General features: G+C 36.6%; 1 protein-coding gene across 1 annotated transcript; it reads left to right on the forward strand.

Annotated features, from left to right (window-relative positions):
• Nucleotides 1-728: 728 nt before the first annotated feature.
• On the forward strand, nucleotides 729-27,833 carry SLC71A2 (solute carrier family 71 member 2). Its single transcript, XM_088519937.1, has 12 exons — nucleotides 729-876; nucleotides 8,446-8,541; nucleotides 12,077-12,139; nucleotides 14,161-14,288; nucleotides 15,006-15,120; nucleotides 16,942-17,160; nucleotides 17,939-18,052; nucleotides 18,695-18,766; nucleotides 20,492-20,604; nucleotides 22,213-22,310; nucleotides 24,141-24,295; nucleotides 27,442-27,833. Exons 1-12 carry the CDS (start codon nucleotides 745-747, stop codon nucleotides 27,643-27,645), a joined length of 1,509 nt encoding a protein of 502 aa, XP_088376063.1. The 5' UTR covers nucleotides 729-744; the 3' UTR covers nucleotides 27,646-27,833.

Consider the following 27,833-nt stretch of genomic DNA (forward strand, 5'->3'; position numbering starts at 1 on the left):
GTGCGTCCAGAGAAGGGCAGTGAAGCTGGTGAAGGGGCTGGAGCACTGACTTACGAGGAGCGGCTGAGGGAGCTGGGGTTATTTAGTGTGGAGAAGAGGAGGCTCAGGGGAGACCTTGTTGCGCCCTACAGCTACCTGAAAGGAGGCTGTAGTGAGGTGGAGGTTGATCTCTTCTCCACAATAACTACGGATAGGACAAGAGGACATGGCCTCAAGTTGTGCCAGGGGAGGTTCAGGTTAGACGTTAGGAAGCATTTCTGCATGGAAAGAGTGGTGAAGCCTTGGAACAGGCTTCTCCGGGAAGTGGAGGAGTCACCGCCCCAGCAGTGCTCAAGGAACGTGCAGATGCAGCGCGCAGGGACATGGTGTAGCAGGCACGCTGGTGAGGGGCTTCCGGCTGGCCTCCATGCTCCCTACGGACTTTCCCGAACCCGACGGTCCGGCGCTCCCAGGAAACACGCGCAGCCCGCGCGCACCGCCCGCCTCGGCGGGGGCGGGGCCGCCGCCCAAGCCCCTCCCACCCCGCGCGCAACGCCCGCGCTGCCGCGCCCCTAGTTTCGGCACCGACTTCCGGCGCGTTCCGAGAGTCGGCAGTGCCGCACTTCCGCCCGGCCGGGGGCGGTGCGCCTGCCCGCGGGGCGGTGTCACGTGACGGCGGCGCGGCCCCGCCCCGCGGCGGAGGCGGCCTTCGCGGGCGGGAGGCCGCCCCCAGCGCGGCGCCGCCGCGGTCATGGCGGGAGCGAAATGAGCCTCGAGCCGGAGCCGCCGCCAGCCTCGCACCACGAGCCACGGGACGACGAGGCGGCGGCGGCGCGGGAGAGCAGTGGCGGCGCCAGGAGGGGCGGCTGCATCATGCTAGTGAAGAGGGGCGGTGCGGTGAGTTTGAGTCTCCCGCCCACCCGCGCGCGGCGTCCGTTAACGGCTGGCTGCTGGGCGGGGAGGGGGCGCTGGGTTCAGCGGGTTCGGCTCTGCCGGGCAGGCGGTTATTGCAGCCGGTCCGAGAGGAACACGAGCCCCGCTGCGGTCCCCGGCGCGAGCTCGGGGCTGCGGAGAGCAGTAGGGGCCGAGTCAGATGCACAGCTGCTGTCTCTGACACCCACGGGCCAGGCTGGGCAAAGACCCCGTCACTTCTGCCATAAGCGATGTCAGCTTTTCAGAAGAGGCTCAAACTTTCTTAGAAACCTGACTTCTGAGCTTTTAATAGGTGTGTGTATATGTTTACGTTGAGATGTCTGTCAGGTGCAGGTGTTCCTGAGCAATGTGTTTAATTTACTCATAAATTAGATGTGCTGGAAGCATTGTTTATGCTGATTGTTTATTAACACCCCCAAGTTTTGCTGACTGGGTGACCTCTGCCACGTGTGGCATTTCCTCTGTCTTCCTGCCCTCCGCATGAGCAGGAGAAGAGGGTGCTGAAGAGGAGCCCTGCTGAAGAGGGGGATGCTTTACTCGTACGTTGACGTGAAGGGTGCAATGTTGTCATGGCCCTGGCTGGACCCGAATGGCGGGAAGGGAGACCTTTCCTGAAGGCTTGAAAGCAACTGTTTGATATCACGAGGTTCTTCATGCCTTACTCTTCCAAGGTTATTTGACAAAGGCAGTAAAGCACTTCGGATGAGTGATGAAGCTAAGTGATGTAAAAAAAATACTCCGGGGTGGTATTCATCACTTACACGGGAAGTGCATACATGTACTGCGACTGCTTCACAGTTACTGTTATATTATAATGTTGAGAATATGACCAGTTGGGAGTGTTGTTTGCGTATCACTTCTGCATTTGAGTCTTTCAGGTCTCTTTTAGAAGTAGTTATGTCTCTAAAAACTTTGCTGGACTCATTTAAGAACTTCAGTTAACATTTGATGAATGATATATTTGCTCTTCGAGAGTCCCTTACAGCAACTTCTCTTTAAAACTCCACGTGTATTTGATGCAATCTTGCATTTTTCTAGTCAGAATGGGGAAATAACTGTATCAGAGGCCCATTTACTTATTAGTTACAAAAGATAAACTTTCAGTACTATCACCAATTTGACTTTTATCAGTACGGATGACATAGTAAAAGAAATAGAAGAGGATGCTAGTACATAGAAGGAAAAATCATGAATTTAGTAAAATGTGAACAGACATTACGAAAAGAAACAAGTAATTTTTACCTTTCTGTAACTTTGAAGAAGACTAAAATAAAATGGAGAATAGTTATATCTAACAAAGGTGCTATTCTGTTTTTCATACTAATGGGTTAAATGTTTGTTATAATTTGAAAAACAATTAAAATAATAGTTCTGGATCCAGAACTATCCTCTTTTGACAGTTTGCAATGTCAGCTACCAAATTATACAAATTAATTTATAGTGACCTATGCTTTTGCTTGATTTACTTGTTCCTTTCCCCCCGTCATCTCTCAACCAAAATCCAGGCTTGTGCACGCTTGTGTTCCTGCAGTTAATCTCCTGCAAGACAGGAAGATATCAGGCTCTAACCTTATACTCTGTACCTTGGTATAGCTGCATTAAAATTATACTTGTGTGAGCTTAAGGCCTGCTTTACAGTTTCTGACTAAATGCTCTGTCTCCTATTTTTTACTGCAGTTCGTATACCTCCATGTGATACTCACGTGGTTGTCATATTGTCAGAACATTCTCTGCTAAGGCTTTGAATAAGCTTATTCAATCTAAAATATTAGAGGCCAGATCATGGCTTTAGATATGAATGTAGAGATCTCTGAAACTCGTGGGAATGCAGCTCTGGCATTTCAAAGTGGAAACTTGCCCTTGGGCTGCTGCAGAAGAAATTACAGAAGTGAAATTTTGGTGATCTGCTTTGTTCTGTAAAAGATATCTCTGCAGGGCAGAGGAATTAGAACAAAAGTTAAGCTAATTTGTTGTGACCAAGTGAAAAAGTAATTATGAAGTCATCTATCCAGTTGCACAAGGCTTTCTGTTCACTCCATCCCCAGCTGGAGAAAAATAAGTTTCTATTTTTCTGTAACTTTTCCGTGTTGAAATCTTCTCTAGCACTGACTTTATTCAGTGGAGGAACTAAAGAATAAATGCAGCACAAGTGACTATTACAAAAATCAGCTATTGATGCAAAAATAGTAAGTGAAAAAGCATATTTAAATGAATTCCTTTGAAATTGAATCATTTTCCCTTGGATGTATTTCTCTGATTTGAGTTAACTTCAAAAGTTGAAGTAAGTAATGCCGTGGACGTTGTTTTACTCATTATACAATGTTGTTCCACCTAGATTTTGAACACTGATCATATAAAAATTGGTACAAATATTTCAAACCTGATTACACGTGCTTGCTTTTCATTTAGACTATAAGTAGCAAGCTTTCACCATAAGGAAGCTTTTAAGCAAAATACAATGCCGTACTGTTCAAATAAAGTTATCTTAAGGTAGAAATCTTCACATAGGATAGAAAAGGAGAAAAAATACCCACATACCTTTTTGTTATACAAAAAAACTCTGTTCTCAGACAGAATAAAATGACATAGCTGTTGTTGAGACCAAGACCTTTTTTGGTGAATGAATGAAAGCCTCATAAGATTTAAAATTGTATAGCTTCAAATAAATTTTAACAGTTATTGTTCCTTGAGCTCTTCTTTATGCAGTGATATGCATTTAGTACATACCTAAAGAATTGCACATTTTTATTCTTAGTGCCAGAATTTTTAATATTTCATAGAAATATAGCATAATGAGGTTAATGAAGCACTGTTTAAGTATTAGCAAACTTCACTACTAAGGCTTTTCAGCTAGTGAGCCTGGCTCTCTATTTCTTGAATGTAACATTTCAAGAGACTTGCGAGTAGTAAGCAGGTGACTTGAGTTGGCAGATGAATTAATCTGTTTCTGTGTGGAGCATGTTTTCTACAACAAGATCTTTTTCATGGTGAATCTTCTGTAGATTGTTACATTTGAATAATCAGAGTTAAATTGTTCTCTTTTCTCAAAACTTTTAATGCCACTCTGTATTTTTACACTGTATTGGATTAAAATAACACTGCTTCTGGACTCTGAACCATTGTAAAAGTTTCTACCTGCTATGGTAAATACAAGTCATTCTTTTTTTGTATTCACATTAGGAAGTCACTCTTGTGGTTCTGAGTTTTCTGTCAGAGTTTAGAGCATTAGCAAGAGTCTGGAATGTTTTGAGTTGGGATGGGGCTATGCTAGACTAGTGCAATAAGAACTTGACTGCAACTGAGACTTTATTTCCTAGCGCTGGAATTGAAACTTAAAACACTGATTACCCGGTAGTTAATCAGCGTGTGAGGTGTCCAAGTATGCTTTTGAAAAGCACAGGTGTCCTGTGATTTTGAGAGAAAATTCTCCATGTATTATTCATGTCTATAATTTAGGAGGAAAGCTATATAAAGTGGATAAATCACTTTGTAGATTTGTGTAGTGTAGAATCAGGCTATTGTATTATTTCTAGAAGCCTTTAACCAATGTGGTAGTGTCTAAAGCACAGTTTTTGCAATGTGATGTGCACATGGTGAGCATTTTTTTGGATATTCTTCCTACGCCCAATGGCTCATGGCTCAAAGACTGAATCATGTAGTGTTTTAATGTTTAACAATTCTCAGAGACTTTCTGTTAACTAAGCTTGCAGAGGAAGTTTGGAATGCTTCAACATTCAAGAAGTGAGTTTGGATTAAGAACATTACATATAGATGCAAAACTATGCATTATGTTAAATGTTGGAAATTTTGTGTTAGACTCTTGCAACCAATTTGAGCAATGAGACTAACAGCTTTGATCTAATAGGCAAATAGTTGTCCTAAAACTTATTCACATACAAATAGTATAAATTCAAGATTTGCTCTGAAGGTTTTGAGTAGACCTATCTGTAAAAATGTATCTTGATGTGGAATATTTGAGCAGTGCTTGTTTTCCTTTAGAATGACTAAGAGAAAGTATTTTTACTGATGCAATAGTAATTTATTTGCTTTGTGTGTGAGCAATTCCTCACCATCTGGATTTACAATCTTGATATCTTCTCATGGGTTTTGTTCAACAGCTGTGTTCTAATCGGGGAAAAAAATAAAATACATTCCAGTAGTTTTCATTGTTGTCTTCAAATTAACTTGTGGGTTACTCTCCAATTTTTAGAATTGGGTGGGGAGGGGGAGGAGCTTAGCAGGAGTAGAAATATTGTAAAATTGGAGAAATAACAGATTGTTTGTTAGAACTTCTGTGACATCTGGTACTTGCTTTGTAGTAATGGCTTAAGTGTTCCTTGTTAAGCATTTGAGATTGTGTAGTGTTTTGCCTGTTATTGATTATGCAAGTGTAACAGTTTGACCAACAGCTGCATTTGAAAGTGACCATAATATACGTAAGTAATTTCTCAGCCCACGCACTAGGCAGTTGTATAAAAATCCGCATGGATGGAAAGAAATCCTATGACAAATTTCGAAGAGTTAGTATGTTAGTAGTAGTCTCAGCAAAGTTTTAAAAGCTATGGATGGGTGAAGGGAGAAAAAGAAAGCAATTTGTACATTGACTAGGTCCTAGCTCCTTCTATTTGTACTTCTTTGTTTTTAAAAAAAATATTTTTTGCCCATATTTCCTAGTTCAAGAATGCCAGAACTCCTTGTGCTTCAGATTTTCCTTGTGCTTCAGATCTACTTTGCATGTGTAGGACTCAAGTTCTCTTTACACAGTTTGCATACAGTTGTCTTCTGTTGCAATATATTTTCTCAGTACAAAAACCGACCCTACCCACTTCTTCTGGTGTAGTTTCTTCTTAAAAGGCCATGTCAGGAGAAGTACTTTTGGGAAGCTCCTTCTAAAGCTCTTTGTTTTTTAAGCCACTAGAGATTTTCATCCATTTTAATTAATGGTTTTAGTTTTGTACTTGTTCAACCATAAGCTTTTTTTTTTTTTCTCCAGTTCAACAATCATGACACTGATTTTTTTTTAAAAAAAAAAAAAAAAAAGGTGATCTTTCAGGGCATGCAGGAAAGACATCTAAAGGTAACTATCTATATCAGTCTGTTGTACAAAGTTAGTCCTTTTCTCATGATTGTAATTACCTCACAGTCATTTGCATGGGAGTTGTTCAGATAATCTAAATGTCTGTGACCCTGTAAAGAAAACTGAAAATCATTAGTTACCAAATTTGGTGATCTACATAGTCTGTATGTCTTATATGAAACTGTATCTCTAATTTGGAATGCGTGACTTCATTTTTACAGGCACTTACTACTTTCAGGATTTAAATCCTTTTTCAATTTATTCCAAAAGAATATAGAGATTTTTTTTTTTGGTCATGTTTACTTTTTTAATTTAATGGAACTCTCTAGGTGCTGCATGTTACTACCAAAAATTTATTTTCATCTCCAAGAAACATTCATTTAGGAGAAGACATTCCTTTCACAGAAATTCTCATTTGATTAGTGAAGAACAGGCAAGTATTTTTGAATATGGGTATGCATCTTCTGACCGACCATCTAAGTTGCAGATGGTATCTCTGTATAACAAAAACTTTTATTTTTCTGGTGCTTTGAAGTATATATGTATGTTAATCTGTTAAACCCTGGAAGAGGCTACCTAGAGAGGCTGTGGAGCCTCCTCTGGAGATCTTCAAAACACGCTTGGATGCCACCCTATGCCACGTGCTCTTGGTGTCCCTGCTGGAGCGGGGTAGTTTGGACTAGATGACCTCTAGATGTCCCTTCCAACCCCATCCATTCTGTGATTCTGTGAAGTGGCATTAGAAGTGTTTGAATGTGAAACACCATTGCTTATGGTTTATCATCACACTTAGTAATGTTGAGGTGGGCAAAGTACAATAGAGGAAGCAGGCTAGAGATGAAGAAGGCTGGGGAGTCCATTAATGCTCTCTACTGTGGATATTGCCTTTTTCAGAGAGGAGCATGCTGGCAAGGGTTCTTCACACTGAAGTGTAAACTGTCTTAAACAGTGTTCTTACTTACAGATATTTGACAAAAGTAATACTCTTAAAATAATTTCCCTATTTGATTATCCAGAAATACTTGCAGACTCCATATGTGAATAAAATCTTAAATCTTTGGAAATGTGGCTATTTCGAGATTAAAATCTGCATGGTAACATGGAGGAAATATTAATAACTTTTGAAAGTTACAAGTGTCTCACTGATATGATAATAAAATAGTCTAGGATATTATTCCTCTGGAGAGAGAATTATTTTCTTTAAAACTATAATTTATAATCAAGCACAATATAAAATCTTACTAGCTGGAAATATGTCATTTAAAAAGCATCGAAACTAAGCAACAAGCAAAGTTACCATCTCTGGCTTTAGTTTGCCGGTACAAACTCGAAATCTGTTTCCAAAATTCTCAGAGAAGTAGGCACTTAGTTTGTATTGACAGTAGGGAGATATGTGTGTGTGTGTATATATATATATGTAAAAATCTTTAATATGGACAGCAGATTTAAATGAATATTGCTTGAAAGTGCTTTCTAATCCTGTCATCCCTACTAATCAAGATGAAGTGTACAGGACAGGAAAAACATAAGAGCATAATTGCATTCTAGCTTTGTAGTAGACTCCCTGACTTTTTCAGGTTTAGTGGGAGTTCCTGAGGTTCAAGTTTTCCTTGTTCTCCAGCTGTGCAAATGAGATAATCTGGCTGATATGTGTCACTAGATGATGTTTCTTGAACTGCATCCAGCATTGTTAGGTTGCGCAATTTGCAGGAGAAGCATCCTTTTGTCCGTTGGGTAAATTTGAGATTCTTATAGGAGTAGTAGATGGGAACACTGCACTATTCCTTTCTAAGAATTGCTGATCTCTCTGGAGTGGAATGGCATGTCTGGGTGTTCATGATAGCCTAAGTATTTCTGTGTTAATTCTTTCCAGGAGTTATATATTGACTATAAGTACAACTCTTGGGTCTGTAGTCTTCAGGCACAAAGTATGGAAATTACTGGTCAACAGAGATCTTCACAGGGTGTATAAGGTGTCAGTTTGCTCATATTTTTCAAACACAAAATTCTCTTCCTCTCCTCTTTGCGTGTTGTATTAGTTTTGTTCTAATGGTGACAAAGTCTTTGTTAAACTCATCTGTTTCTTCTGAAACTTACAGTAGTAGTAGGGAGAATTGCTGAGTTTTAGGTCCTATTACAAAGGCTGGGAATTGCTGAAGGAGAAGGGAACCTAAATATAGCCTGAAGGGGAGGGTAGTGTATGGCAGTGTCAGGAACTGGAAAATAATTCTCTTCAGTCACCAGGAGATTGAGGGAAGAATCTTCAAAGTTCCGTGGAGATTTCTAGTCATTTTGTAATAGTTCTTCTCCACCTTTATTTGATTTATTATTGTTCCCAAGGGCATGACAGTAGGTCATCTTAAAAGCTGATTATGTTCTCAAAATATCTTTAAGATATCTTTGCTCATGTAATGATCTGGATGTGTACAGCCACTGCAAATATTTTTCTTTTTTAGCAACAAGGTTGTGGCCGGCCAAGTGTATACCATGCGGTGGTGGTCATATTTCTAGAATTCTTTGCCTGGGGTCTGTTGACAACTCCAATGTTAACGGTAAGTATTGCTGGTCTGTCTTAAAGTAATGGCAAAGGGTAATATTTTACTTGCTAGAAAAAAATGCTTTTTGGTTTACACTTTATGCCGAATTCTGAAATTCAGGGGTGGCATCTTTTAACATTCACCAGTGTATACTATTATCCTTCTAAGGTGGAGAGCTGGACTGCGGAAGGCTAAAAGATATTTTGTAATATATACTATTTTTTTAAGTAACTTTATTAAGTAAGTAAGTAACTTTATTAAGTAACTTTTAGACTAGCTGAATATATGTAAGAATCTCTAGAATTTTCTTCTAAGATGTTGTAGTCCAGCCTCTCTGTCAGTTTTAATTATGGGAAGTGTAAATTATTTAATGGCTAAGTTTGCAATCCGATATGGACTGGTTGTTTTCTCAACATATAACTTGAAGTAGAATATAAAGGTTTTTCATATGAGAAATTGATTTTACAAGTATTCAGTGTGTTATGGATTGTAGGTGTGTTCCAAAGGAATAGATAGTTGGAACATTTGATAAAAGGATATGAAGCTTTTCTTCTGAACACTTGTTCTTATTTGTTGAAACTAGATGTGCCTAAGTTTAGTTATCAAAAGTCTTTTAGCCTAGTTTTTCCATCAGATGATACCTGAGAATATTTTGAACATGTGACTGTTTGGGGGTACCAGACCTTGTTATTTCCCATTTTTCTTCCTCAGTATTCATTGCAATGTCTTCATTGCTCTTAAAAATCTGTCCGTGTAATAGCCTAGAGATATTTGGTGATTTTTCTTGACATAGCCTAATAATAGAGTGTGCATAAATTTTTAGCAAACTTCCATAATGCAGATGTGTCAGTGGATTGCAGTCCTATCGTGTCTTGTCAGAGTGAATGTATGGGGAAGTGTGTTGGGTTTTCATTACTTTTTAAAGCAAAGTGCTCACCTTCAAGTTGTGCTATCTTGGCACCTCCAGTTTAGAGGGATGGTAATGTGACAGTAATTTGTTCTTAGTCGTCAACATCTCTGTAGTAAAACTATATTTTATCTTAGATGGGAGTCTTCTCTAATGTCGTACACAATTTTAAAAGTTTTATATAAATTCATACCATTAGTCACATGCAGCCGAAATTGTGATTCTTGGATTTAGTATTTTTCAGTGCACTGTATTTGATAGGAATGCTATGAAGTGCTTCTAGCTTAAAGGAAAATTACTGTCTTGACCTAAGTATTTGGATTTTATACATGCAGAAATGAAAGTGGTGATTGTGAATGTCTTCCTGTGTTTTGCACGTTATATTTCTTCTACAATCTTGAATAATCGCAAGACTGTTGCATTTGGTTCAAAAGCAACTGTTAGGCACTAACTTAAATATAGTGGCGTAAGCTAAAATAAACATAGATGAATGTGCCTTGTCTTTACTTTTAATCAGCTCTTTAAAACACGTGTATCTTCTTTTAAACTATTTCAGAGCTGGTAAGATATTTGCATCCCTCCTTCATTATATGCTCATGTTAATTTGGGTGTGCTGATCAAACTGTAGTATTAGAGATTATGGAGAACTTTCCTGTGAACCAGGTCTGGACTTTGAATTGTCCCCTGCTCATTTTTTGTTCAGTTTTGTCTAATAGTGAGAAAAGGACAAAAAAGTGCTCATCATAATACTTGATTATTCAAGTTTTGGTGATTGTGCTCTGATGCTCCAGATCATTCTCAACACTTAAATTAAAATATTTTCTTGTCTGTTACCCCAGTAAATTGCATGCAGTCCACCATAGTGGAGATTAAGTGATTTTTTTTTTTTAGTTTTTTCAGCTTCTTTTGGTGTCTTGTGTGTTGTGCTATACTTGGTTAAGAAAAGATTTCAAGTGTTTTATATAAAACATACAAAGGACATACAGAATGCCCAAAGTTTATGCCCATTACTCTTACGTATGGGCCTATAAGAGAATTAGTGAACTACCATAAATAGTATTAATCACTTCATGTCTTCAATATCATATATTTTTGTAAATAGGTAAATATCTAATATCAAATGCTTTACTCAAAGGCAATTCCTTTTTTTTTTTTTCCTTGTATTTTGAAAATGATTTTCCTTTGCTTTATAGACCCAAACTAGAGCTTATATCGGTGCTGGTTGCTTCCAGCAGAAATACTGGGAAAAAATACTGTATAGAAAGATTGACTTGAGGTTCCTGCTTTTGTTAAGACTTGCAAGACATCTGCTTTTAGAGTACCTATATTGATCTCCTACATCTTACTTGACTTTTTTTTTTTTTTTTTTAAATCTTAATTCTACTCACATCAGAGGAGCAGTAGCCAAACAGATGCAGAATTGTTATTAATTCCTAAGCAGTTGGATATTGGCAGGAAAAGGGGTACAGAAGCAGAATTGTCTGAACAACATCTTTTTTAAACCTGTGGGTTTGGGAATTTTGCCCATTCTTGAAAAAGTGATGCTTATGTCTTTCAGTGACACTGAAGTGTTTTCTTCAAGATAGGGAATTTCTCAATATACACAAACAATTTTTGCAGATGTTGACACTTCTGTTCATAGATAAAAGCAGGAAGCCAACTTGAAATCATCCTTTAATAGCTTGAATTAGGTGCTAGTTTATGTATTACTTACCTAGTATTAATGTCTGACAAGTATGTTTATACACACTTTGATTATATCAATATCTCTTCATTAAAATATTGATATATTGCCACCTGCAAAGCCCTTTGATTTTCTTCTACCTTTATGGACAGTTTTTTGTGGTGGATTAGCTGTAACAGTAACAAGTTTGCCCTTAATTAAAGACCCTTGTTGAATTTATGGAACTGTTGAATTCAGAACTGCTGCTAGTATTTGTGTTTGATTGCTCATTAAAGCTGTTTCCAACTGTGTGATCATAGAAAATTTTGTACTGATAACAGTAACTTGGCTTGTTTTACCTTCCTTCTCTTCCTCACCCCTAATTCTAATTTAGAGTGAGATAATTCACCTAGATGAAGACTAATCTCTACTGTGGAGGGGGAGAGGAAGAGGTGGAAGCCTCTACTGCATACAGTTTAGAAACAGTTTGTACAGTACGTTGTTAGGCAATTGTAAATATGGCATGTTTTTCTTCCTATGTGTTTTGTGGAAGCTTTCTGCTTTTGACTTTTTTTGACAGACTAACAGTTACTTGAATCTTATTTTCAATCCTACATAGTAACAGTGATCATATGAAGGAATTATCCATTGTAAACAATCTGTGATTTATATGATATGGGCACTTTTTCCTTATACTAATCCTCTTTCTGCGAAAACTGTCCTAAATGAAAATGTCCATGCTTTGCCCATGGAAACCCTTTTACTGGTAAATCGATGTTAACATTTGTTGATTTGTGGAGTTAAATATACAGAAAATAAAAAAATAATATAATAATGGGGTAAGGTATCTTTTTAACAAGTTGCAGTTGAGGTATCCTATTTTACAAATCAAATGTAAACCTTCACTTGATTTTTTTATTTTTATTTTTGTTTTTTCCTTTGTCTCTTCAGACTCAAATATATATTTATTTTTTCTTCAGGTCTTACATGAAACATTTTCTCATCATACATTTTTAATGAACGGTCTTATTCAAGGTGTTAAGGTAAGATTACTTAGAAACACTGAACAAAATATTCTTTGTTCCTATAATGTAGACATTCTTTCATTTATTATCTATGAAAATATTCTGGACATTGAGAATGTAGTAAATTCTCAGATTATTTCTCTTGTTGTCATGGTTGCATGTTCTTGGGCTTGATTCAAGAGTTACAGTTAAATGGTGGCATTGTGAAACAAGTGACATATTTTTTAGAAGATAAAATACCTTTGGTTTGAATAGGTTGCAGTTAATTATTGTAATCTAGGTAAGGATCCTTCTAAGAAGGACAGTAATGTCTATGTTTTGGTGTCAGATCATCATCTGCATTTCAAAAGCAGATTAATACAACCATGCTGATGCTTTTGAGATAAGAAACAGAGCACTTACACTATACCTTTTTTCCCAATATGTGGCATAAAAGCTATTGATTTTTTCAGCATTTTTTCCTGGTCTTTAGTGATCTTTCTAAACATTAAGAGGTTGTCAAGATTATTGTGGTACTTATGGCTTACTTGTGATAGAATGTTGTTTAGGTCATGGTGTATTGTTAACAGGAAAAAAAAAATGTCTGGAAAATTTTTCTCTGATAAAACTTCCAGAAGTGTCATTCATCCCACCTGATCAGCTTACAGAAAGACTTCAAAGCACTTAGTGTAAACTGTCACTAATTGTTTACAAAGGCAAGAAGTTATTCAGCTCTATTCTGTAACAGGTTGCAACAGTTTTAGCAACAGTTTTAACATCAAGTTCTAACCTCTTTTAAAGGTGGCAGTTTTTTACAAGGAATATCTAGCTTAGCATCTTTTGTGGTTGATTGGCAGTGTTTCAGAAACCCCACGCTGCAAGCATCTAGAGATGTCTCAGACCAGACCATACAGTTAGGTTTGTGTTCTTCTCTTAGCAAAGCAAAGCTTATGTTTCTCCCATTTCTTTCTCTCCCAACTTAGTTCATTCACAATGCAGTGTAACTATTGTGAGTAATATTTTTAAAATCAATGTTTGAAGGGTTCTCCTTATATTTTCTACAATTTATCTGTAGAAGAAAAGTACATTAAACTCATGCTGTAAGTGTATGTATTGTTCTAACAGCTGTAATAAAAGGCATGAGCTTGACCTTTTATGTCCAATGTATTATTCTTCAAAACATTATTAACAAAACATTAAGACTATTTTGGGTTCCAAATAGCAAAGCATGTTAGTCTGGTCTAGTGAATTTTGGCTAGAAGGAGCAAAAATATTAATTGAAACTGTTTTAAGGCATTTACCTTTGTTATGATCTGGTCTGACTTTACAGCTTTTGCTCTCAGTTTCCTTTATTGAAATCACTGGAATCCTAGCTGTTAGGATTTGGTATAATACTGCTTTAGTACAGTATCTTGTATGCTTATGTTATGTTATTTATGGTTATGTTATTTATGTTATATTATGTTATATTTAAACACAGGTTCGTTAAAGTTACACTGAAGTCTAACTTCAGTTAAGTAGGTACCTTAGGCACTTGCAGAGCCATGTTTTTACTAATGTTTGAATTTATGGCAGATCTGGATTGCCAGCAGACATTATTCTGTTTTCCTGGTGGTTCTGCTTTTATGTTCCAGAGAACAGTTAAGCTATTAATCCTGTCTTAGTACAGTCTCCTCTAAGTCAAAGGGGAGTTTGGTCTGGGACCCCTTAAAAGTAAGCCTTAGCCTTTAAAATAAAGTTAAGAAGTTACTCTTTGTGCAGCTTGACTGTAGGCTTTGGATGTTTTAAAGAAGCCTTGGCCATCTGTGATACTTTTGTATTGAATCAAATTGAGCTTAAAAAGTTTATCCCTTACCTGCCTTTTAAAATACGTTCAGGATTAATAATTTTAAAACAAACAAACAAAAAATCCAAATCACACAAAAGTAGACTTTTGGAGAAAAAGTGCAGTTTATTTTTGTAAGGGTTTTTTTTTTTTAAATTCATTTTCTTTATGCTGCAGTAAAAATGAAGCTTGGAAATGTAAATTAAGACATTGATTTTATTTTCTTCTGTCGCAGGGTTTTCTGTCCTTTCTCAGTGCTCCACTAATAGGTGCTCTATCAGATGCATGTGGAAGAAAATCCTTTCTCCTTCTCACAGTTTTCTTCACCTGTGTCCCAATTCCATTAATGAGAATAAGTCCATGGTAAGTGGTACAGACTGCAGTAGGGAACTTGTCAGTATAGCAAGAAAATCAATTATAGGAGTAGTAGCTTGCATAAGGGGCAGAGGGAGAATAAGACAACTTTATTTTTAAGATACGATTACATTCTGGAGCTTTTGTACAAAAGCTGTTAAAAGTATATATATATATATATTTAATGAAAGGCAGTAATTTGAATGGTTTAATAGCATTGTCCAGTTTGTAGCTATAAGCTCAACTGTAACTTTTTCTTTAAGGATAATGGAACTAGTGTATTCTTAAAAGGTGAACGAATCTTAGTTCACCTTTTGCACTAGTTCCAGTAGTTCACCTTAAAAGGTGAATGAATCTTTGACCACATTTAGCACTGGCCCTAGAATAACTTCTGAACTGAGTGGTAAAATGATTCCTCTCAATTTCAGCTTGCTTCAGCTTTGACAGTGTGAAAATGTAGTTATCTCCTTCTTAAGAAGCTTTTTCTCCTTGTATATATAGTGAACACAGTATCAAAAGTTAAAGCAATGATTTGTAGTGTTGTAGCTAAACTACAATACTAGTACTGTAGAATACTCCTGGACTTCTTTAATTCATCTCCTATAGAGCCCTAAGTAGTTCTAGATAAACTATTTTTGTAGGCTAGATAAAAGCTGTCTTGGTTAGCAGGAGATCTAGAAGTCTTTTTCAGCTTAAATTTTCTAATTGTTGCTTTTAAATCATTAGGTGGTACTTCGCTATGATTTCAGTATCTGGAATCTTTTCTGTTACCTTTTCTGTAATATTTGCCTATGTAGCTGATGTAACACAAGAACATGAAAGAATTACAGCCTATGGACTGGTAAGATATACTAAACTTAAGTTTGAAAACAAACAAACAAACAAGAAGGTCCTGACCTTCTTATTGAGCTTGTGTTTTGACGCACAGAATGTTTCCTGATACGTATAACAAGGCAAATAAAGGAATGAACCATGGATCCATTGTGTTAAATTTAAAGAGGTCTAATTCCGATTTTCTATTGCTGCATAGATTGCTTTGTGCTTATAGTAAAGTTAGAATCAACACTCTACTGTGCCTGCAAATGGGGCATATTTAGCAAACCATGTTGTTTTAGGCTTTATAATAAGAATAAACACTGGTTTTGACAGCAGTACAAGTTATTTGCTGCTGCTTTGGACACTCCTCTATTCCATTATGATTTGCGTGTTGGTGTATATATGATTTATTTTTGTTATAGAACTAGATAGAATGGCTTTTCTACAGCCATAAGTAGGGAGACAAGGGGAAACACATAATGCAATTTTTTATTAACTCTTCATGACATTTCTTACTCTCCAAGGGGAGAGAAAAATAGTTTACACTACCAGCTTTTCCAAAACTAATAATTCCTGCCTATCTTACTTTGGCAAGTATTTGTAGTGGTTTATGTTTTGTGCAACCAGAGGCCCATTGATAAGTGACTTTTATCTTTCAACTTTATCCTTGCATCTTCTGTGCATTTGTTTTCATTATACAATTTTTCATAGACTCGCTTCTTGAGTGACAGTGCTGAATTCAGTTGTTCTTTGGGCTTGTAAGAGGTAATCTAAAAATGATATAAAACCTTCGGAATTAATGATTCTCAGATGTTGATTTAACAATTAAGAAAATGAAGGACTTGCATAAATTTGATGCAGAAGAATTAAGGTGTTAAAGAAGAGCACAAAACAGCATTACAAATTCTGAAACTTCTGTTTTATTTCTCCTGCTTTTAAAGGGTCATTAGTATAGTTGGAAGATCCATTCACCTCCATTTAAACAGTGAAACAATGCGGATTTTTTTATTCTATAAAACAATAGATGCTAAGGTGAAAATGTTTCAGTGGGATCTGTGCCTTTTTCTAATAGGTTGATCTGTTATGCCTGCTTTTTCTTAAGATTTTCCTAGTAGGTTTAAAACCAAGCTTCTACCTTGATTTATCACTTATGCTACAGGCTAGTCATACAAGAAGTTTTATTTTCATGTGGAAAAAAGTGGTAAATGTTTTTTTAAAAATCCAACTTTTTCTAAACCTTTCTGTTGATTTCTGTAGTGAAATTAAACAGCATCTCAGACTATCCAGCATGTTTCTCTGTATAGGAATATAAGTGATTTGCCAGCTATATGCCCATACAATGTAATATGAAGAAGCACAGTTGTTTGTGAACTTCCTGTTATAGTTGATCTCTTAATTTACTGCTGTGCAGTGAGTTTTGACTATATGTATTTATAATTCAGAATGCTGACAAAGGCAGTATCTGTTACTTTATTCATCCAAGTTCTGAAGTTTAAGCTCATTTAGGCAAGCATTTAAATATGCTGACAATGAAATATGCTTCAATCAAATCTTGTCAGATTCTTAATAGGAAAACTTTATTTAGACTAAACATTTATTTGTAAAAGCTGATTTCCTTTGATTCAGCCAAATTCAGTTCTCTGACTGTGAAGTCTGTCTTTCATCTGTAGAGGAGGGTGCAGAAATTTCTTATTGGAACCAGTATCTTCAGCCATATATGACTTTTGAATGAAATCGGTTTGAAGTTGAATGCAGGACTCTGATGTTTTCATTAGAAAGTTAGTTCTTTACCATGCAATGACAGACTAAGCAATTTGACAACTTTGTGAACTATTCTTCTGCATAGGTATCGGCCACCTTTGCTGCAAGTTTGGTGACTAGTCCTGCCATTGGTGCATACCTGTCTGCCAGCTATGGGGATAATCTTGTTGTGCTTGTGGCCGCCATGGTTGCTGTTGTGGACATTTGTTTCATCCTGCTAGCTGTACCAGAATCTCTACCTGAAAAAATGAGGCCTGCTTCATGGGGAGCTTCTATAACATGGGAACAAGCAGACCCTTTTGCAGTAAGATGCATTTCCATAATATATTTAAGTAATTATTCTTTGTAAAGGTTTGTTTGGTACCTTCAGTACACCATAATCTCTGTTTTTGTACAAAAAAGGTCCAGGTAAATAATAATAAAGAACTTTGTTTTGATATGAAATCCAAAGGGGAATAGTTAACTATTCTACCCTGTTTTCCTCTCTCTTACAATGCTAAATTCCTATGCTGTCACAGCCCCAACAACTGATACTTCAAGACTTTCTATGATTTTTATGCTTTCTACTTTCGCAGAGAGGTTTATTTGTGTATGTGTTACACACTGGTATCTGAAGAAGTGAATGACCTGTTCTTAGTTTGATTACCCTGTAAGGAATTCTTGTGAATGTTGAGAGATGAATGACATGATTGAAAGACTGCAGTTAAATTTGTTTTCTACAATTTATTTTCTACGCAGACTGGAGAAATAATTTTGTAATTTGGCAATGGAAACAGACAGAGTAACAATGCGGTTATAATGTTTGCTGGCATGATTCAGAATAGACTATTGAGGGATAAGTTAGAAATCTAAGTTAGAACTGCATGCAACAAATAGCTGTTTTAACTAAATGTTTAGCTTGTCTATTTCCTTGTACAATTTTATTTGCTTAGGATTTGATTAGTATGTGTGGGGTAAAAGTGGATAAAATGAAATTGAATCCAACTTCAGACTTCTTTATTAGACTTTGTATTTATGTTTGTATCTTTCATTAGACTTTGTGTTTGTGTTTTAATACTTATTTTGACTGTTTTGTCTTTTAGTCTCTAAAGAGGGTCAGAAAAGATACTACAGTTCTCCCAATCTGTATTACAGTGTTTCTCTCCTATCTGCCTGAGGCTGGCCAATACTCTAGCTTTTTTCTATATTTGAGACAGGTTAGTGTTGATCAATTCTTATCTGGATAATGCTGTTTAAGTAGGGGTTCCTTGAGATCTGTTTCGTATTGAAGACTCTTGAAATTGAATGGAAATTGCCTTGGGGCAAAATACGATTTAATATGGTATGCAGATTAATAAAGGCAAGGTGCTTAACTGAGTCAAGAACTGAATGAAACTGGACACTTGACTAGGGAAACCTAGTCATAGCTAGTCAAGGTACTTCATAAAGTCTGACATAGCTGGAGTATGTTGGGATCTTGTCCCAAATTTTGCCTGCTGAAGAGGTCCCGCTGTGTCTGCGGGAAGGTTGGGGAGCTTTAATTTCCAAAGCGATAACTTTTTTTTTTTTTTTTTGGGGGGGGGGGGAGCAGTGGAGGTGAGGGAGTGGGGTGGGGAGAGGAGAGGAGAGAAGGGGTAGCAGGAGGAAGGGGGAGAATGGGAGCTGGGGCAAAAACTTTTTTATTTTCATTCTGTGAGTTTTCTTGACAAGCAATAAAGTTAATAGAAGTATTCCTATTTTTGAGAATTACAAGGAGGGATGAATATTTTCTTTAAAAGGAAAAATGTTTTTGCTAGTGCTTTTCCTAGGCTGTTTAGCACTATTTAGCTTTGTTTTAAGCATCTCCTGTTTCCCTTCAGATTATAGGTTTTGGATCTGTTAGCATTGCAGCATTTATAGCTGTGGTAGGAATCCTGTCTATAATAGCTCAGGTAAGCTTTATTTTTTATTAAATAGTACAAAACTGGGTGCTGTAGCACTACTGAATATTAAGCTTGTCTGTAAACTTTTTACGTTCTTGAAACACTGAATAGATTGTGTATTTGCTAAAGACTATATTCATACATATTCTCAGAGTATATCCCTCTCCCTTTGGGTAGACTTTCTTCCTGAGTCATGGTACTTAGGCATTGGAAGATGTAACCAAAACTCACCAAAACTGGATCAATAAATTTACTGAAAAACATTTGCACAAATGTTCATGGATTTCACTGGCTTATGCTAACAAATTCTCATATAAGCATGTTGCCTGTGTCCAAGCCAAGCCAAGGCTGTGTAGGCTCAACTTGGAGAATGAGGGACCTCTGAGGTGTTGGTACATAGTTTTCATTCCTCTTAGTTGGAAATAGTGAGCTGGAATAGATCTTTTAGAAGTTGGAAAATCATTATGCTGTGATCCCTTATCTCTTCATCCTCATAAATTTTGCCACCCACTGTATATGTTTCCTTGTTTGCTTGTTGCTCTCCTTGTGTAAGCAGAATGGAACTCATGCAGTTTTGATATAAACATGTTCCTCAGTGTTCACCAGTTCTATTGGTGTCAGTTGTGCCCTTGATTATGAATAAAAAACATTCTTTTAACCCTTGCTTTGTTTTCTTTCGACGCTTTTATGCACTCTTAAATTTCCCAGTTGTAATTTACTCAGAAATCTTAATATTTTGTAAAACATCTGTACAGTGGTTAACATCCTACTTTGTGACTTTTCTGCATTTTGATATTTAAAAAAACCTTGCCCTTTTTTGAATTTGGAAGAGCAGAAATTAATGAAGTAAATCTTGCAGCATAAAAATTGGTTTTCCAAGATGGCATTTAGACCTAGAAAGGATTATTTAACATTAGATTTATTTTTGGTATTTAACTTTTAAAGTAACTGGGACTAAAACTAAGCATGGGAGCACAAGAAAAATAAAATCAGTAAGACAGACCAGGAAAGAGGGAGTATTCTTTTCTCTGCAGTCGCTTTTTTTTCCTTTTCCCTGGCTTTTCACGAGGATTGTAACGTTCAAGAAAAATGACTGTGCTCTTAACTCCGTGAGGCTGTCTGTTTGGATGTTTGTCTTATTAGGAACAATCTGCCACTTGCTGTGGTACCTGAATGGAGGCTTTCTTCCTCTTCAGTAGTAATGTCAGATGAAAAGCTCCATGGTTTGTTTCCAAGTAGAAAAGTCCCACTCCCTCCTTGCTCCGTTCCCCACCAAGTAAAAAAAAATTCTAAAGTAACTTTGTTTTCCCCCCTCCATTTTCCATCCATAGATAATTCTTAATTGAAATCTCTACTCTGTTAAGACTGGGTTTTATTGCGGAACTTTCTATTTCTTGAGAAAATAAATTTTAGGGGTGGAAGCAGTATCCTATCTGTATCTCGGCATCTCTTTCTACTGTAATGTACACAGAGAAGACAATGCATATAGTCTAGAGTACTTAAGCAGAAACACTTTAATACTTAACAGTGTCTGTATATCAAATGCTAGTATCACTGCCTGCATTTTAATTTTATTATGGGAAAATGAATAGCATGAATAGTGTGAGTTTCTTCAGCAGTTGGAAAGTTTTCTGAATTATTTTGTGTAGAAGTAAAAATTGTTTCTACTATATATATATATATATATATGTATATATATAAATTAACTTTTGGATGAATCAATTTCTCTTGCAGACTGTCTTTCTCAGTATCTTGATGAGGTCAATAGGGAACAAAAACACCGTTCTCCTTGGCCTTGGCTTTCAGATTCTTCAGTTAGCTTGGTATGGTTTTGGATCTCAGCCTTGGTAAGTGTGCATTTTCACATAAGTGTACCTATTATGGAACAGATTTTTTTCTCAAGGAACCCTACTATTTTATTTTTGTCATCTTGAGTATTTGTCTTATGTGCATAAAACATTCTGTTCCACATTACACTGCAGAAGTTTGGTCTGGATTTAACAAACTTAAGAATGATGGAAATTTTTGGATTTATAGTGTAAGTTGTAGAGTAGCATTTCTTTTGAAAAAGAAAACTTTGTACCATTTTAGCACACTGATTTGTTTTGTATTCATTCCTGAAGCATTTTTAAACTTTCTAAAATCACAGGCTGAAAAGCAGTATGTTCTCTCCAGTATTTCCATTAGGTTCTCCTAACAAGACCTTCATTTTTTTCTGCCATGTTCCTGCTACTGTAGCTACTTTTGTTCTTGGAAGCTATTCCAGGGACTTTTGCTGGAAGCAGAGTGAACTAAAAGAGGAAGCTGGAACAGCTTTTCCCATTAAAAGAAACAGTTTATCCTACAACTTGGTGATGTATTCATCATCAGAGCGCTTCCTAGTGCAGTTCTACAAGTACAGAACTGCTTCACCAAGAGACCTGAAACTTTATCTAGTGTAGTCTTTGTAGAGGGCAAGCCAGTACAGCATTTCACTTGCAATCCCTTTTCCCTATTTTAATAGCTAGCATAGAATCAGAAGTTTTTGTTTCAACAAGCTTTTTCAGAAGAGAATGTTGGAGAAAAGGAGGTGGAGGAAGGTCCTCACTACGTAATTGCCACTCTTGAATTATTTCTATTAACAGTACTTTTGAAAAATAAGCCCTAAATGAGGATGGCCTTGTAGCTTTTTTTGACTTGCAGGAAGGAGAGTGTGTCCCAGTCCAGTGTCGGGGGAGGTTTCAATACGATCCCAAGAGTGAGAGTAAGACACAAATGGGGTCAAATGCCATACAGCCTTGTTAGCTTTATTCTCATAAGCACAATAGGACAGAGAGAAGAAGAAGGGAAAAAGAAAGATAGATAAGCAAAGAAGCGGGAGAGATGCAACAAGATTATAGTTACCACCACACCACCAGACCGGCTAAGTGTCGCTGGCTCCGCTTCGGTCCAGGTACAGGTGCCTCGGTGCAGGTGATGTTCAGGGAAAGAAGCTGGGCATCTTGGTGCAGGTGATGATCCACACCTGGAGGGGGGGAGAGCGTGCTCCTTTTATGTCCCCCTTCTCAAAGAGTCCTCCCACTTTCTTAAAGTTTTCTGGTACATGTTATTTGTGTCATACGGGCAGTGTGTTTTGCTGTTCCTCTTCACCCGATTGGAATGCGAGCTGCTCTGGTGGGCACTGCTGAGTCAGATCTCAAGCTGATCTTTCCAGAAACAGCATGCTGAGGCCAAGTAGATAGCTGATATTATAGTCTTCCCAGGGACTAGATACCGGGGTTAAGAAGTGTAAATGGGGAGAGATAATGTCCTTGTTTGGAGTCTTGAGGTGGTCTTCCCAGAGAAAAGATACTGGGGCATTGTTCAGGTAAATGGTGTGTCAGCAATGTTGAGACAAACACAATCCATAACAGTGCCTTACAGAGTGAAAGAATTATTGGCCTTGTTTTCTAACTGTAATTGTGTATTTAATACAGGATGATGTGGGCAGCAGGAGCTGTAGCAGCTATGTCGAGCATTACATTCCCAGCAATTAGTGCTCTGGTTTCACGAAATGCAGAGTCAGATCAACAAGGTGAGTATTAAATAAACTTATGTTTGAGCATCAAAACAAGCTTTCCTGGATGATTCTTCTGACTAGAAAGCAGGATGCTTAGCTAGGCATACTTCTCAAATAGCCTGAGTAAGGAGTTTCTGTGGTACTAGCAGTGGATGTCTACTAATATGTATGGAAAACAAAGGTTCAGATTTGCTGTCAGATTTCCGCTGCAAGATGTATAGGTGCTATCGGAACATTCAATTCTCTTCTTACTTCTTTTATGAATGCTAATTACAAAAGTTACAAGAAAATGTGGTAACTTTCAAGCTGCTTCCTTTTTTTTTTTCCCATTGGAAGTAATAATCTTTATGCAGCTAGTCAGTATTAATTTGACAGTATCGTCTTTTAATGCAAACTAAACGCATAACTTATTTTAATCTACTAAGTTATATATTCACAAAATTTTTATATTCTGTGTGATGAAAGATGGCTACTTGCTATACTACTCAAAATTTCAAGGATTAAAAAAGGAAATTAAATAGTTGATCTGAGTGTTTCGAAGACTTCAAGAAGAAATGGCATGTGACTGTCTTTGAAGGAGAACAAACATATCAAAAGTATTTGTTTAAAATATGGGAAAGAGTCAAAGTACTAAGTCACAGCATTGGCATCTAATAGCTTAATTTACAATATTCTGTTTTAGTCCTGTTTGTATGTCATATAAATATCAGTCTGGCTTTAATGTTGTACAATGAGAAGTTGGGTAAATGACATTATTATAGGAGAAACAAAGGAAATGCAGTTCTACGAGACATTTTACTGTTGAGTTTAAAGGTGCCAAAGACAATATTTTTACATCATTTTTAATCTTCTTCTCTCCTGAAAGCTCTTTTGTTTCTAATAGAGGCATCTGAAAGACCTATTGTCAATTCATGTCATGAAATAAATAGTTTAATTAAAGAGCAATTTTTACAGTAGTCGTTGATCTTTCTGTTTTCACCAAAGACAGCTAATGTTAGTAGATTAAGTATACAATAGTTTCTAGAGTGAAGTTTTGCCACCTAGTGGCAGGCAGAGTTTTAAGCTTATAGGTCAACCTATAAGTTTATAAACTGAAAAAACCTAACAAACACTCCAAAAAAGAAATTGTCCAAAGGAAAATGTCCATTACAAGATATTGTCAAAAGAAGGAAGGGGCCGCTTGGACTCCAAATATCAAAACAATGTTCTGTACCGTCTTTGTCTAAGATCATCTAGTTGTTACGTAGTTTAGTTGCCATCATAATAAATTCAAAGCAAAAATAGAGCTGCAGAACTTTAATTAAACTTATTTTAATCTGAAACAACAGCTAAACTAGTATCATGAATTTACTGCTCTTCTATACCAAATAAGTTGTCTGATACTTTGATAAATCCTGGTTTAGACTAGAGAAGGGAGGACAATTCGTAGTTTGGCCATATTTGGTAGTAACATTGTATAACACATCATATATTAGTATAACTTTTACATGAAAATAAGACAAGGAAATGCCCTTTTTAACCTCTGTCTTGTTCATTTTAGTCATAAGGTAAGGTTGGAAGAATTGCTAGAGAGAGGATTAGACTTGCTTATGCCTGCAATTCTTAATCTCTGATTTAGTGGCGAAGTGTCAAAACTCAAACGACTGATTGTCGTGCAGAGGATTATTTTAATCCAGCAACGTTGTCTCCGAAGTATTTCTTAACATTGTTGTACATAAGGATCATTATAGTATATGACATTTTGAAACAGTCAATTAGGAGAAAAAAAAAAAAAAAGGACTGTTAATGTTCTTGATTAATAATAATGATACTAAAATAAACTTCTTCTTGCTTTTTGCTTCTCAGGAGTTGTGCAAGGAATAATAACCGGAATAAGAGGTCTGTGCAATGGCCTGGGACCAGCGTTGTATGGCTTTATTTTCTTTCTCTTTCATGTGGAGCTCAATGAATTGCCTGATCAGAATGCTGGAAAAATAACAATGCAGGATCCCAGCGATGAGGTAAGTGTAGAACATGTGAAGTTCATTTTGGAGAATCCTTTATAGTAAAAATCTGTTATTTTTCATTGATTAAAGTTTTGATTTCTAATTCCTGAACTATTTAGTTTCAAATTGCCATTTTTTTTGAAATATTAAATTAACTCATAATTAAAGTTTGATTTTTGTGAGCTTGAAGTAGAACTTTTGGCTTCAGCTGTAGTAACAACTTTTGCTTTTATTGTAACTATACTCAAAACTTGTCTATAATTTGGATCACAGCAAAATACGAACTTCTAGCAAATAGAAGATCGTTGTTTAATTTGGTAAACAGTAGCAATTTTTTTTCTGAATTTTGTAGTACTAGGCTAGATATTCACATACACAGTGCTTTGGGACACAGCTGAGGTACAAATATTTTTAATGACAGTTTAATACTGTTCACGATCCTTAGTTTCTGTCGTTTTTTTTTTTCCTTTTGGCTCTTGTTCCAGCCGAACTACCGTCATTTCTATACGGTGTTTCTGTGAAATTCGCTTCAATAGTCTTACTCATTCCACGTGTGCCTCTTGGTCAGCTTTGTTATTTCCTTTTTCCATTAAAACCGTGATTACTGAATCTGATTTCCTGTGGAACTTTTGTCTTTTTAGTGTGTTCTCCTTGAGCTCTTCAGCCACAAGTACATTGCTTTTTCAAGTAACTGGACTTTTCAGAGATCTCTTTGCCTCTCATTCAGCTTATCAGTTAGGGGGAAGTAAAAATTACTTGAATATATAAGTAACAGATTAAAGCTGTTACTGTGCCAACAATCATTTGTTATCCATTTCTCAATCCATGTATCTTCCCAGGTGTAACCAGAGCTTGAGTATTTTGCTCTTTTTTTTTTTTTTTTTTTTTTTTCCATGCCTGGTGAAGAATTCATTGGTTTGCTCAAGCAAGCCAGAGCTTTTATAAGTGGGCTAAAGCTTCTATCTATCTTAATATTATACAGGAAGGAAACTATAATCAAATTGAAAATATTCTTATAACCTAATTCATTTTTTTTCAAGAGTTCTGGCATGCTTCCATTAGTGAAACTTCAGCTTCTGAAATTTCTTAAAGCATCAGTCCACACAAAGCTGTTCTGGGGGGAAAAAGTTCGCTTGTTGGCTTTGTACATTTGTTAGGAAATACTGAAAGTTTTTATATTACTTTAAGAAAATTCATGTATTCTCACTGAAGTAGTCCAGATGTGTTTGCATTGACTGAGTGTTCTAATGAGTTGTAGTTAGGTCGTATATAGTTGTGGTTTAAGAATAAATCTGCAGTACAAGCTAAAAAAGTCATTATTTTTTCTATGCTGCAAGTGTAAAGTAAAGCATAGTTTCGTACTTCCTTGGTTTTTGGAAACTTTCAAGTAGACATTTTACAGCAGTACAGCAGAAAAGTTAAGTATTTGCAGAACTCCATTAATGACATAACTATATTCCTCATATTCTGATTTCAGGGGGGCAGTTCTTATGTTCAATTATGTATGTACTCATAAGCTACAATTGCGTTTTTTACTTATTGTAGCAACCAGACACCCAAAATATTAAACTATCATTCAGGAAAATACCTTTTTTTTTTTTTCCTACTAATTCTTATTTTACGTCTAGTATAACAGTGGGAAAGAACTCCATATTTTAATGATATGTTAATTTAGAAATCTTTTAGGTGATAAAAGTAGAAGCAAGGGAATGCAGCAAGTGAACGTGCACAAGTGCACAAGCCAATGAAAAAAAGTTAAGTAGGAGCTGCTACATAATTTTTCTAACCTTCTTTTACCAAGAAGGATTTTAATAACAATCTTGGATATTCTGGTTACCTTATTTTAACAAATGTCTTTGGAGCTGCAGTAGATGATATGATGTATTTTAATGTATGCTAAGTAGGGATAAGCCTTGTTAAATATTTTGTTGATATTTGGGCTCATGAATTTCACCTCTGCTGTTGTCAAGAGCAAGAGTCTACAAGAGCTGAATTGAGAATGCACATTTACTAGGCTAAACCTCAATTTAATCCAGGGTGTCAAGGTGAATTTAAGAAAGGTTCTTCCTCCTTTGTTTCCTTTACTGTAATACTGGTTGTTCCAGTAACTAAAGGAAAAGGTTCTCTAATTATCAACATAGGTTATTTCTATAGCTATTGTTGATGCTCTTGATATAAAGACTAATATGTTTATGTAACTCTTGACACACAGATGTGGGAAAGCAGTCTTTTATTCTATTTTAAAAGATGAGTTTATCGTGATTAGAGGAAGATGAAAGCTTCCATAATGTTGTTTTTTTTAGATATATAGTTTTCTGTGATGGGCAGCATTCTAAAACTGTTTAATGCTTTTGGAGACTTTCATATTAAAACAGTTTTTTGACAGGAAATTCTGCAAATTTCAGTAATTAAATAGGTCAAGTGAATGAAGAAAAAAAAATCCTGATGGACCTTCCTAAAGCCAGCAGAAGGATTTTCTTTCTTTAATCAGTTGAGATTTAAGTTTTTGTTTCCCTTTTTTGTTAACTTGCATTTACTCATTTGTAGAGTAAACTTCTAGAGTAAACTTAAACTAGAGAATTTAAATATTGTACTGAATATCACTTTTTTTTTCTCTTTGACAGAGGAGAGCTGCAGTGAGGTCATACTTACCCTTTTAGGAAAAGTTATGGTGCTTCTGTTTAGAGAATATTGAATATCTGGTTCCTATGGCATCATAAATGTCAAGTCAAGCATATTCTTCTCTTAATATCTGTTTTCAGAACTAGATAGCTTAAGACGAGAGTTAGGTTGCATCAAACTAATTATCTATCCATACACTTTATAGCACCAGCACAATCATAATCTGTGTTTAGGAAGTAATAAAAACACCCAACAATGCTATGAGCAAGGAGCACTTTTCAATGCAGCTTATGACTCCCTTCAATGAAAGTGCAGTAGTGGCATATTCAAAAGTTGATCAGATGGATCATCTGTTTACATGTTTAGAATTGTAGATGCACAAATCTTTCCCCCCCCGCCAATGCAAATGTGGAGTTGTATACTGTTTGTAGACCATGTAAATATCCCCCATTATCTCTTGCCTAATGTTGTAATTCTTAATGCAGAAGTCAGTATCCTGAATTTCATATATTATTTTTGGTATGCTTGTTTCCTTGCAGAGAGCAATCATTCCTGGTCCACCCTTCCTGGTTGGAGCATGTATTGTTCTTCTGGCTTTTCTAGTAGCCTTGTTTATTCCTGAGCACAGTAAAGCCAGCAGTAGCAGAAAGCACAGCAACAGCATCAGCAGTACTCTGAGCAACAGCCTAGACAGAGGTAGCGAAGAGGACATTGAACCATTGCTGCAAGATAGCAGTGTGTGAAGGCTGACTTCTGAGGAGTGTCTGGAAGAAATTCATGTGATGAACTGCAGATCTGGAAGCTGGCTAGGATGTGCTGAGTGTCTGGCCTTCAACAGGAAGGTAGTCATGTGCAAGGGAGGGTGTGTGCTGTACGAATGCTCAAATCTGCACTCAGGCTGGCTCTGCACTGCAGGAGGGTTTGTCTCGTG

The sequence above is a fragment of the Tinamus guttatus genome, unplaced genomic scaffold, assembly GCF_059628265.1.
Source record: "Tinamus guttatus ecotype Peru unplaced genomic scaffold, ASM5962826v1 Tinamus_guttatus_pri_ptg000076l, whole genome shotgun sequence".
Taxonomy (NCBI): domain Eukaryota; kingdom Metazoa; phylum Chordata; class Aves; order Tinamiformes; family Tinamidae; genus Tinamus; species Tinamus guttatus.